The following is a 12,999-nucleotide window of genomic DNA, read 5'->3' as shown; positions in this document are numbered from 1 at the left end:
AGGATCATCAGTCCTTTCTGTTGATGGGGAGATAGGCAGGGAAAAACTTTCATTTCTAGAGTGCCTTTCATGACCTCAGGTTGTCCCAAAGCGCTTTACAGCTAATGAAGTACTTTTGAGGTGTAGTCACTGTTGTAATCTTGGAAATGCAGCAGGAAATTTGCGCACAGCAAGCTCCCACAAACAGCAATGTGATAATGACCAGATCATCTGTTTTTAGTGATGTTGGTTAAGGGATAAATATTGACCAGTGAGAATTTCCCTGTTCTTGTTCGAAATAGTGTCATAGAATCTTAACGTCTCATCTGAAAGAAGGCACCTCCAACAGTGCAGCACTCCCTTAGTACTGCCCCTCCGACAGCACAGCGCTCCCTCAGTACTGCACTGGGAGTGTCAGTCTAGATTTAGTACTCAGGTCTCTGTAGTGGGACTTGAACCCACTACCTTCTCACTCAGAGATAAGAGTGCTACCCACTGAGCCACGGCTGACACTGTAAATCTGATGGCTGTGGTTTTTTTTATTCATTCACGGGATATGGGTGTCACTGGCAAGGCCAGCATTTATTGCCCTTGTGAAGGTGGTGGGAAGCTGCCTTCTTGAACCACTGCAGTCCATGCAGTGAAGATACTCCCACAGTGCTGTTAGGGAGGGAGTGCCAGGACTTTGACCCAGTGACGATGAAGGAACGGTGATATATTTCCAAGTCAGGATGGCATGTAACGTGGAGGTGATGGTGCTCTCATGCCCCTGTATATTAAATGAATAGTTGCCATCCGGTCTTACAAATGATGGTGAAAGTGAAAAGTAGCGAATTGTTGGAGCACAGAATGCTTTGTCACATGCCACAAGGAACAGTTAAGGCAGAGACTGTTGTATCTTAAGGTGAGAGCAGATACACCTTTGTAGCCAGGATAGATACAGGGCGATTGGGGGGGGGGGGGAGGGGGGAGAGATGAGGAAGTGGGATTGCACAGATGGAGGCCATTCGGCCCGTCGACCCAGTGCCGTCTCTCTGCAAGAGCAATTCAGCTAGTCCCACTCCCCTGCCCTTTCCCCGTATCCCTGCAATTTTTTTTCCTTCAGCTGCTTATCCAACTCCCTTTTAAAAGCCACGATTGAGTCTGCCTCCACCACCCTCTCAGCCAGTGGATCCCAGATCCTAACCATTCACTGCATAAAAATGTTTTTCCTCATGTCGCCTTTGGTTCTTCTGCCAATCACCTTAAATCTGTGTCCTCTGGTTCTCGGCCCTTCCGCCAATGGGAACAGTTTCTCTCTATCTACTCTGTCGAGACCCTTCATGACTTTGAACATCTCTATCAAATCTCTTCTCAACCTTCTCTGCTCTAAGGAGAACAACCCCAGCTCCTCCAGTCTATCCACGTAACTGAAGTCCCTCATTCCTGGAACCATTCTCATAAATATTTTCTGCACCCTCTCTAAGGCCTTCACATCCTGTCTAGTTGAGGCTGGACCAGTGTTTTATAAAGTTCATCATAACTTCCTTGCTTTTGTACTTCATTTCCTTAGCCAACTTCCATCATGGGCTGTGTGTACTTTTTCTGTGATGTAAATATCTACGAACAAAGGATAGTCGGGCTCCTGTATAAAAATGGTTTAATGGTTTCATTCTATACATAAGGTTGTAATTTAGAATTGAATGCTTGGTTTGGGTACACATTTCTGTGGCAGCTAGTCATGTGATATCACTGCACGATAGATTTCTCTGTGTTAAGGTTCATACTATACATTTATTATTCAGCATTCTCACACGCTGGACGATTGTTTTGCCTAAATACAAATAATGTGCTCGATATTAATGGGCCTGAATTTGCGGTCGGAGGCTTCCCGTGGGTGAATGCCACCGAACCGCAAGTAAGCTCCACACCTATCTGATGGTCCCGGAGGTTCAGACACTCGAGCTCCTGGGCCTCTACACGTAGGCCTGAGTAAAGGCCAACGTATCCCAGGGGTGCAAGTGGTTCACAAGTGTCCCTGGGATCATGTGGGCCGGCCCAACCAATCGCAATGGGAATCTCCATTATGCTTGCAGGGATTCCATTTATGTACCGGCATCCCCATAATCATGAATAGAAATCCCCTAAAAAACACAATTACACACCAGTTAAATAAAAATAAATCATCACATGTTCAAATTTATTTAAAATACAATTAAATTAAACATTTAAAACAAAAATTTAATTTTTTGAAAAATAAATTGAAACGTTCAAAAGGGACTAAAAATAATCTATAATAAAAGTTTTTTATTATTAAATAATTAATACATATTTTAGTATTTATTTAAACTCTTAGGCTGGTAACAGAAGGCCCTACGCCTGCTTTTACCAGGCGTAAGAGTTTCCCGGGCATTCGCTGGATAGTAGTTGGGCAAATTGCTCAACTCTCCGCCAGCAAATGGCCATTTCCTCAGGGATGTGGTGGATCTGTCGAACTGAGACTTGACAGATCGCAAGTTCCGGGATTTCGCATATGTACAGCGCATCTGGAAACCTGAAACTTGCGGGACACTTGTGTAAGCGGTCATAGGCTCCGGAAAATAAAAATTATATATATATTATAAATTAAAAACCATTACGAACCAGAGAAATGTTGGTGTTCCGTGAAACGTTAATGTATTGAATTAAAATGTCATGCAGATAATCAAGCTCCACTCTGTTAAAATAGCTCGGGCTCATCATATTGAATATTATCAGCATTTATATAATAATTTATTCAATACACACCGGCTCAAGGGTAAGAATTTATGTTCTTACTATTTTCCGATCAGACTCTTAATTTTTTTGAAGCCACAAGGAATGTGGGTCCCTGTAAAGACTGTGTGCTGGTGACGAGAAGTTTGTAATGAAATGACCTTGTCTCTGTTTCCAGTGTAAGAAAGCTGTCCAGTGTACTTGGAATTTCTGTCGACAATGGTAAGACACAGCAAGGTTACATCGTTGGTTTGTTGTTGCTACGATTCTGATCCCTGTTGATCAGAGGTTCCCAAACTTTTTTTATTTTCACTGTCGCTCCATTTGGAGTTTCCTGTCCCGTGTGTGCGTGTTCACTCTTTCTAAGAAATGTTAGTGTGTGTACTCTTTCTAAGAAACAGTATTTGTGCGTAATTAATGTTAGTGGGGATATATTAGCTGATAGCCCAGAATGTTTCAGCAGTCGTGTCACCTTTAGCTGGTTTAATTCTGTTCCCTTTAACACTGTTTAATCTTAACCCGATGTCCAGTCGTATTAGTCGAACTCCCCGACTGGGATATTCTTCGATCTGCCCCCGTGCTTTGCCGGTTGTTACTTTGCCGAGGTAACGCCAGTGAAGCGTGGAGCAGATCTGAGGAGTTTCCCCGACCGCCATGGCGGACTGAAAGGCAAACCAAGGGCTCTCTCCTCCGCTGTCTGCGGGTCAGGGGTCCCCAGGGGTGGGCAGCTCCCAGCAGACAGAGCTAGAATGCGTCTGTGGGCGGGTTGTTTGGGCGGTTGGGACAAGGAGCAATGAATCGTGGGGTTGCTTTGGAGGAGGTAAAATACAAGTTTAATTCTTAGTGTTCAACCATCAAGGACCCAGGAAAGAAAGAACTTGGACTTATATAGCGCCTTTCACAATCTCAAGTCGGGACATCCCAAAGTGCTTCACCGTCAATGACGTACTTTTGAAGTGTAGTCAGTGTTGCAATGGGTGCGAAAGTATCTTGTCGAGTCTCGTCGCCGAGAGCATGCAGAAGCCAAGCGCAAACAGTGGAAGGAGCGTGCGGCAAACCAGGCCCCCCCCACCCACCCTTTCCTTCAACCATTGTCTGCCCGACCTGTCCCAGAGATTGTAATTCCCTTATTGGACTACAGCCACCTGAGAACTCACTTTTAGAGTGGAAACAAGTCTTCCTCGATTTCGAGGGACTGCCTCTGATAATGATGGTGATGAAGTGCAAAAGCCATTATTAATTTCTAACCGGCAGCATCAGGAAATCCAAACAAGGCAAAATAAACTTTCCAGAAAGGTGCAAAGTGCTGAGCAATAAAGCAATTTTAGAGACCATGGCAAGTTTTAACTGGAGTGCTGTTTCTCTACTCCCTGTAACACGGGGTTGCAAGGTCTCATTTGCACGAGCATTTCCAATAACACTGTGCAGAGGTAAAGACCAGAGGACAAACAACTATTTTTGTTATGTAGCAGTTTAAATGCATTCCTTTCAGTTAAGTATCAAAAATGCCTGAAAGCTGGATTTGCTTGCAAGGGATGGGATGTCTATAAAGTTCCAATTACACTGCGCCTGAGAGAGTTGAGGGGGGGGGTGGCCACCAATGGAGAAAATACACATGAACCAGATTACCTTTTGCTGAGTTCAGCTATCACACACTTTGCACATCCCAACAATCATGTTGCGCCTCCCAGTTTGATAACTTCTGATCTAGATTCTTTCATGCAAACATCAACTAGCATCTTTTTGTTACAATATGCATGTTCTGAGGCCAATGGCGTGCTTGAAGAGACTATTTCTTTCAAGGGGATGTTTACATTTCAGGTAAATGTATAATTTTTTTTTGTCTGTAATGATTTAATTCTACAAGTGTGGGGCGGGGGGGGGGGGAGGAGTTTTGAGTGAATGTTTTACACTGGAAAAGATCAAATCAGAAATAATGCTAATCATGTTCTACTTCAACTCCCTGATCTTTTTATTTGCCTCTCAAGACGGTGAATCATGCTGTTTGCGCAGATACCTTGTACCTTGTTTAAGTGGCTGTTATACACAAACCCTCACAGTAAGGGGTGCCGTACTATTCAACCATTAATCCTGATTCCATCTACACCGAATCTGTACATGTGAAACTTAAGATAATGGAGTTTAAGATGATTAAAGGAGTTGATAGGGTAGATGGAGCGATGCTTTTTCCTCTGCTGGGGGAGTCCAGGACAAGGGGCCAAAACCTTACAATTAGAGCCAGGCTGTTCAGGGGTGATGTCAGGAAGCACTTCTTCACACAAAGGGTAGTGGAAATCTGGAACTCTCTCCCCAAAAAGATGTTGAGGCTGGGGGTCAATTGAAAATTTCCAAACTGTGATTGATAGATTTTTGTTGGGTAAGGGTATTGAGGGTTGGGGAACCAAGGCGGGCAATTGGAGTTAAGATACAGATCAGCCGTGATCTCATTGAATGGCGGAACAGGCTTGAGGAGCTGAATGGCCTCCTGTTCCGATGTGAATTTTTACTTCGGTTACGGCTTGAACTTCGGGGGCCAAAAATCATTGCCTTGTGAGCCTCGTTGTTACGGACCAAACTGTCAGGACTCCCAAGAACCCAAGTGTAGCTCCGCTGGCTGCTGTTAATCCTGCAAGTGCTAATGCTCGACAGAATTCATCCATTTCCTCGAGGCTTTCTTTTATCCAGTTCTTTTTCTTCAAGTTCTTTCGGCCCGCTCAACCCTGAAAAAAAGTTACACTTGCAATTACTGGCACTGATATCAAAATCTCCAAATCGCACGGCAGGAATAGAGAGTAAAGTGGTCATCGCCTTGAATAGAACATCTTTAGTCACACCAATAAATGCTGCCCCAAGTAATGGATTCCTTGTCTCAGAAATGGGGCTACCTGGAGCTGTCGGTAATAATCAGCTAAAATGAATGATATCCGGACTCCAAGGGTTAAATTATGAGGAGAGATTACACAAAGTAGGGTTGTATTCCCTGAAATTTAGATGGTTAAGGGGTGATTTGATCAAAGTTTTCAAGATATTAAGGGTAACTGATCGAATTTTTCAGGATATTAAGGGGAACAGATCGGGTAGACAGAGATAAACTATTTCCGCTGGTTGGGGAGTTGAGGGCAAGGGGGCTGAGTCTAAAAATTAGAGCCAGGCCTTTCAGGAGTTAAATTCCGAAACACTTCTCCACACAAAGGTGGTAGAAGTTTGGAACTCTCTTCTGCAAATGGCAATTTATGCTAGATCAGTTAATTTTAAATCTGAGATTGGTAGATTTATGTTAACCAAAGGTATTAAGGGATATGGGGCAATGGCGGGTATATGGAGTTAGGTCGCAGATCAGCCATGATCTCACTGAATGGCAGAACAGGCTCGAGAGGCTAAATGGCCTACTCCTATTCCCATGTTCCTATGAAACAACAACAGAACTTCTGCTTGAGGATCTAGTTTAATAGAGCAGTCAGTCTTAATGATTGTGAGGAGAATTAGTTAACTGATGGTCGTAACTATTGAATATTGACTCTCAGATTATTTGGAGTTTTAAAAAAATTTATTGATACTTTCCACGTTAATCAAATGTTTCAAGGCAGTAGCAAAATTTGCATATTTTGAGATCAGTGGATCTATATTTGCATTTATATCGCGCCTTTAACATAATAAAACGTCTAAAGGCGTTTCACAGGAGCGATTATCAAACAAAATTTGACACCGAGCCACATGAGCTATTAGCACAGTTGATCAAGAGCTTGATCAAAGAGGTAGGTTTTAAGGTAGAAATGTTTAGGGAGGGAATTCCAGTGAACTTATCCTCATTTGACAAAGCCTTCATTCTTTGAAAGATACTGTCCCCATTCGCAGTTGCCACCTAGTCTTTGTAGGAAAATATTACTGGTTACCAAATAAATAGAAATTTCATTACAAGCTGCACTTTAATCCATTTCTGCCTCCTTGAAAAAAAATAGCCAAGTGGTGACACTGGGCACTGTGTTTGAGGGAAGGCTTTTAGCTCATGTATGTATAGAACATAAGAACATAAGAAATAGGAGCAGGAGTAGGCCATACGGCCCCTTGAGCCTGCTCCGTCATTCAGTAAGATCATGGCTGATCTGATCATGGGCTTAGCTTCACTTCCCTGCGCACAATGTCTTAGTTATTTACTTCCTCCATTGAGGGTCCATATTATAAAGTATATGCATAGAAACATAGAAACATAGAAAATAGGTGCAGGAGCAGGCCATTCAGCCCTTCTAGCCTGCACCGCCATTCAATGAGTTCATGGCTGAACATGAAACTTCAGTACCCCCTTCCTGCTTACTCGCCATAACCCTTGATCCCCCGAGTAGTAAGGACTTCATCTAACTCCTTTTTGAATATATTTAGTGAACTGGCCTCAACTACTTTCTGTGGTAGAGAATTCCACAGGTTCACCACTCTCTGGGTGAAGAAGTTTCTCCTCATCTCGGTCCTAAATGGCTTACCCCTTATCCTCAGACTGTGACCCCTGGTTCTGGACTTCCCCAACATTGGGAACATTCTTCCTGCATCTAACCTGTCTAAACCCGTCAGAATTTTAAACGTTTCTATGAGGTCCCCTCTCATTCTTCTGAACTCCAGTGAATACAAGCCCAGTTGATCCAGTCTTTCTTGATAGGTCAGTCCCGCCATCCCGGGAATCAGTCTGGTGAATTTTCGCTGCACTCCCTCAATAGCAAGAATGTCCTTCCTCAAGTTAGGAGACCAAAACTGTACACAATACTCCAGGTGTGGCCTCACCAAGGCCCTGTACAACTGTAGCAACACCTCCCTGCCCCTGTATTCAAATCCCCTCGCTATGAAGGCCAACATGCCATTTGCTTTCTTAACCGCCTGCTGTACCTGCATGCTAACCTTCAATGACTGATGTACCATGACACCCAGGTCTCGTTGCACCTTCCCTTTTCCTAATCTGTCACCATTCAGATAATAGTCTGTCTCTCTGTTTTTACCACCAAAGTGGATAACCTCACATTTATCCACATTATACTTCATCTGCCATGCATTTGCCCACTCACCTAACCTATCCAAGTCACTCTGCAGCCTAATAGCATCCTCCTCGCAGCTCACACTGCCACCCAACTTAGTGTCATCCGCAAATTTGGAGATATTGCATTTAATCCCCTCATCTAAATCATTAATGTACAATGTAAACAGCTGGGGCCCCAGCACAGAACCTTGCGGCACCCCACTAGTCACTGCCTGCCATTCTGAAAAGTACCCGTTTACTCCTACTCTTTGCTTCCTGTCTGACAACCAGTTCTCAATCCACGTCAGCACACTACCCCCAATCCCATGTGCTTTAACTTTGCACATTAATCTCTTGTGTGGGACCTTGTCGAAAGCCTTCTGAAAGTCCAAATATACCACATCAACTGGTTCTCCTTTGTCCACTTTACTGGAAACATCCTCAAAAAATTCCAGAAGATTTGTCAAGCATGATTTCCCTTTCACAAATCCATGCTGACTTGGACCTATCATGTCACCATTTTCCAGATGCACTGCTATGACATCCTTAATAATTGATTCCATCATTTTACCCACTACTGAGGTCAGGCTGACCGGTCTATAATTCCCTGTTTTCTCTCTCCCTCCTTTTTTAAAAAATGGGGTTACATTGGCTACCCTCCACTCCATAGGAACTGATCCAGAGTCAATGGAATGTTGGAAAATGACTGTCAATGCATCCGCTATTTCCAAGGCCACCTCCTTAAGTACTCTGGGATGCAGTCCATCAGGCCCTGGGGATTTATCGGCCTTCAATCCCATCAATTTCCCAACACAATTTCCCAACTAATAAATATTTCCTTCAGTTCCCCCTCCTTACTAGACCCTCTGACCCCTTTTATATCCGGAAGGTTGTTTGTATCCTCCTTAGTGAATACCGAACCAAAGTACTTGTTCAATTGGTCTGCCATTTCTTTGTTCCCCGTTATGACTTCCCCTGATTATGACTGCAGGGGACCTACGTTTGTCTTTACTAACCTTTTTCTCTTTACATACCGATAGAAACTTTTGCAATCCACCTTAATGTTCCCTGCAAGCTTCTTCTCGTACTCCATTTTCCCTGCCCTAATCAAACCCTTTGTCCTCCTTTGCTGAGTTCTAAATTTCTCCCAGTCCCCAGGTTCGCTGCTATTTCTGGCCAATTTGTATGCCACTTCCTTGGCTTTAATACTATCCCTGATTTCCCTAGATAGCCACGGTTGAGCCACCTTCCCTTTTTTATTTTTACGCCAGACAGGAATGTACAATTGTTGTAATTCATCCATGCGGTCTCTAAATGTCTGCCATTGCCCATCCACAGTCAACCCCCTAAGTATCATTCGCCAATCTATCCTAGCCAATTCACGCCTCATACCTTCAAAGTTACCCTTCTTTAAGTTCTGGACCATGGTCTCTGAATTTACTGTTTCATTCTCCATCCTAATGCAGAATTCCACCATATTATGGTCACTCTTCCCCAAGGGGCCTCGCACAATGAGATTGCTAATTAATCCTCTCTCATTACACAACACCCAGTCTAAGATGGCCTCCCCCCTAGTTGGTTCCTCAACATATTGGTCTAGAAAACCATCCCTTATGCACTCCAGGAAATCCTCCTCCACCGTATTGCTTCCAGTTTGGCTAGCCCAATCTATGTGCATATTAAAGTCACCCATTATAACTGCTACACCTTTATTGCATGCACCCCTAATTTCCTGTTTGATGCCCTCCCCAACATCCCTATTACTGTTTGGAGGTCTGTACACAACTCCTACTAACGTTTTTTGCCCTTTGGTGTTCTGCAGCTCTACCCATATAGATTCCACATCATCCAAGCTAATGTCTTTCCTAACTATTGCATTAATCTCCTCTTTAACCAACAATGCTACCCCACCTCCTTTTCCTTTTATTCTATCCTTCCTGAATGTTGAATACCCCTGGATGTTGAGTTCCCAGCCCTGATCATCGTGGAGCCACGTCTCCGTAATCCCAATCACATCATATTTATTAACATCTATTTGCACAATTAATTCATCCACCTTATTGCGGATACTCCTTGAATTAAGACACAAAGCCTTCAGGCTTGTTTTTTTAACACCCTTTGTCCTTTTAGAATTTTGCTGTACAGTGGCCCTTTTTGTTCTTTGCCTTGTGTTTCTCCGCCCTCCACTTTTCCTCATCTCCTTTCTGTCTTTTGCTTTTGCCTCCTTTTTGTTTCCCTCTGTCTCCCTGCATTGGTTCCCATCCCCCTGCCATATTAGTTTAAATCCTCCCCAACAGCACTAGCAAACACTCCCCCTAGGACATTAGTTCCGGTCCTGCCCAGGGGCAGACCGTCCGGTTTGTACTGGTCCCACCTCCCACAGAATCGGTCCCAATGCCCCAGGAATTTGAATCCCTCCCTGCTGCACCACTGCTCAAGCCACGTATTCATCTGCGCTATCCTGCGATTCCTACTCTGACTATCACGTGGCACTGGTAGCAATCCCGAGATTACTACTTTTGAGGTCCTACTTTTTAATTTAGCTCCTAGCTCCTTAAATTCGTTTCGTAGGACCTCATCCCTTTTTTTACCTATGTCGTTGGTACCAATGTGCACCACGACAACTGGCTGTTCTCCCTCCCATTTCAGAATGTCCTGCACCCGCTCCGAGACATCCTTGACCCTTGCACCAGGGAGGCAACATACCATCCTGGAGTCTCGGTCGCGGCCGCAGAAACGTCTATCTATTCCCCTCACCATTGAATCCCCTATCACTATTGCTGTCCCACTCTTTTTCTTGCCCTCTTGTGCAGCAGAGCCAGCCACGGTGCCATGAACTTGGCTGCTGCTGCCCTCCCCTGATGAGTCATCCCCCTCAACAGTACTCAAAACAGTGTATCTGTTTTGCAGGGGGATGACCACAGGGGACCCCTGCACTACCTTCCTTTCACTACTCTTCCTGCTGGTCTTCCATTCCCTAGCTGGCTGTGGACCCTTTCCCTGCGGTAAGACCAACTCACTACACGTGATACTCACGTCATTCTCAGCATCGTGGATGCTCCAGAGTGAATCCACCCTCAGCTCCAATTCCGTAACGCGGACCGTCAGGAGCTGGAGGTGGATACACTTCCTGCACACGTAGTCGTCAGGGACACCGGAAGTGTCCCTGAGTTCCCACATGGGACAGGAGGAGCATAACACCCGACCGAGCTCTCCTGCCATGACTTAACCCTTAGATACAACAATGTTAAAAGTTACTGACTGATATTAGAAGAAAAAGAAAAACTACTCGCCATGCAGCATAACATCATTCAAGAAAGGATGTAGGAGAACTGGAGAAGGGACAAAAAAGATTCACATTGGATGATACCAGAACGGAGAGGGTATACCCATCAGGAAAGGAAGAACAGACTGAGGCTCTTTGCTCTAGAAAAGAGAGGGCTGAGAGGTGACCTGATAGAGGTCTTTAAAATTATGAAAGAGTTCGATAGGGTAGACGTAGAGAAGATGTTTCCTCTCATGGGGGCAGAACAGAACTGGGGACCGTAAATATAAGATAGTCACTAATATATCCAGTCGGGAATTCAGGAGAAACTTCTTACCCAGAGAGTGGTGAGAATGTGGAACTCGCTACCACAGGGAGTGGTTGAGGCGAATAGCATAGATGCATTTAAGGGGAAGCTGGAAAAACACATGAGGGAGAAAGGAATAGAAGAATATATTGATAGAGTGAGAGGAAGTAGTGTGGGAGGAGACTCGTGTGGAGCATGGACCTGTTGGGCCAAATGGCCTGTTTCTATGCCGTAAATTGGATGTATTATGTATGTCAGACGACGTTATCTCTCCACTTGGGATAGAAAGTAAAGCTCAGGCACATTTGTATAAACCACACAAGCCGAGTGAAGGAGTTTGGAGTTAACACCTGGTTGCTTCATTTTAAGGTATAACACATTTACATATCTGTAGGTTGCATTTTAATTGGGCCAACAGTATTGAATGATGTCACGTGTGGTAACGGCGGTCTTGCTATCTTTAATTAGGCTATGGCCATTCTGACGCCGATGTTCTTCATCAGTCCCTCGTAGAGGCCAACATTGCTACAGAAGTGTGTCTCACTGTTCTGGATATGATGGCTTTATTCACGCATGTTTTTAAGGTATGATCATTCAAATGTCACCAATGTCAATTTGTTCGTTTTGAAATATGTCTGTTATTTCCAATCTCCTCTCAGTGCATGTGATACAAACCCATTTAACGATCCTTACACTTACTCTTACCCCCGCCAGTAACTGAATATTCTTCTCTCTGTACCCCAACAACTGAATATTCTTCTCTCTACCCCAATAACTGAATATCCTTCTCTCTCCCCCAAAAACTGAATATTCTTCTCTCTGTACCCCAATAACTGAATATCCTTCTCTCTCCCCCAATAACTGAATATCCTTCTCTCTCCCCCAATAACTGAATATTCTTCTCTCTGTACCCCAATAACTGAATATTCTTCTCTCTCTACCCCAATAACTGAATATCCTTCTCTCTACCCCAATAACTGAATATCCTTCTCTCTACCCCAATAACTGAATATTCTTCTCTCTCTACCCCAATAACTGAATATCCTTCTCTCTACCCCAATAACTGAATATCCTTCTCTCTGTACCCCAATAACTGAATATCCTTCTCTCTCCCCCAATAACTGAATATTCTTCTCTCTACCCCAATAACTGAATATCCTTCTCTCTCCCCCAATAACTGAATATTCTTCTCTCTCTACCCCAATAACTGAATATTCTTCTCTCTCTACCCCAATAACTGAATATCCTTCTCTCTCCCCCAATAACTGAATATTCTTCTCTCTCCCCCAATAACTGAATATTCTTCTCTCTCTCCCCCAATAACTGAATATTCTTCTCTCTCTACCCCAATAACTGAATATCCTTCTCTCTCCCCCAATAACTGAATATCCTTCTCTCTACCCCAATAACTGAATATCCTTCTCTCTCCCCCAATAACTGAATATCCTTCTCTCTCCCCCAATAACTGAATATTCTTCTCTCTCTCCCCCAACAACTGAATATTCTTCTCTCTACCCCAATAACTGAATATCCTTCTCTCTACCCCAATAACTGAATATTCTTCTCTCTCTACCCCAACAACTGAATATTCTTCTCTCTCTACCCCAATAACTGAATATTCTTCTCTCTACCCCAATAACTGAATATTCTTCTCTCTCTACCCCAACAACTGAATATTCTTCTCTCTCTACCCCAATAACTGAATATTCTTCTCTC

At 43.8% G+C, this 12,999-nt stretch overlaps 1 protein-coding gene across 5 annotated transcripts in view; it reads left to right on the top strand.

Moving 5' to 3' along the window:
- Nucleotides 1-12,999, top strand: part of LOC139274972 (dedicator of cytokinesis protein 9-like) — a 455,604-nt gene that overhangs the window by 319,856 nt on the left and 122,749 nt on the right. For 3 of the 5 annotated variants that reach the window (XM_070891771.1, XM_070891770.1, XM_070891773.1), the window contains one exon: nt 11,752-11,867. In XM_070891771.1, coding sequence (XP_070747872.1) covers nt 11,752-11,867 — 116 coding nt within the window. Of the gene's footprint in view, nt 1-2,890; nt 2,935-11,751; nt 11,868-12,999 lie in introns of all 5 variants that reach the window. The other 2 variants (XM_070891774.1, XM_070891772.1) reach the window with 1 other exon arrangement.

Source organism: Pristiophorus japonicus, chromosome 10 (assembly GCF_044704955.1).
Source record: "Pristiophorus japonicus isolate sPriJap1 chromosome 10, sPriJap1.hap1, whole genome shotgun sequence".
NCBI lineage: Eukaryota > Metazoa > Chordata > Chondrichthyes > Pristiophoridae > Pristiophorus > Pristiophorus japonicus.
Note: the sequence above shows the minus strand (reverse complement) of the source record. Positions and strands in the feature narration are given on the sequence as shown.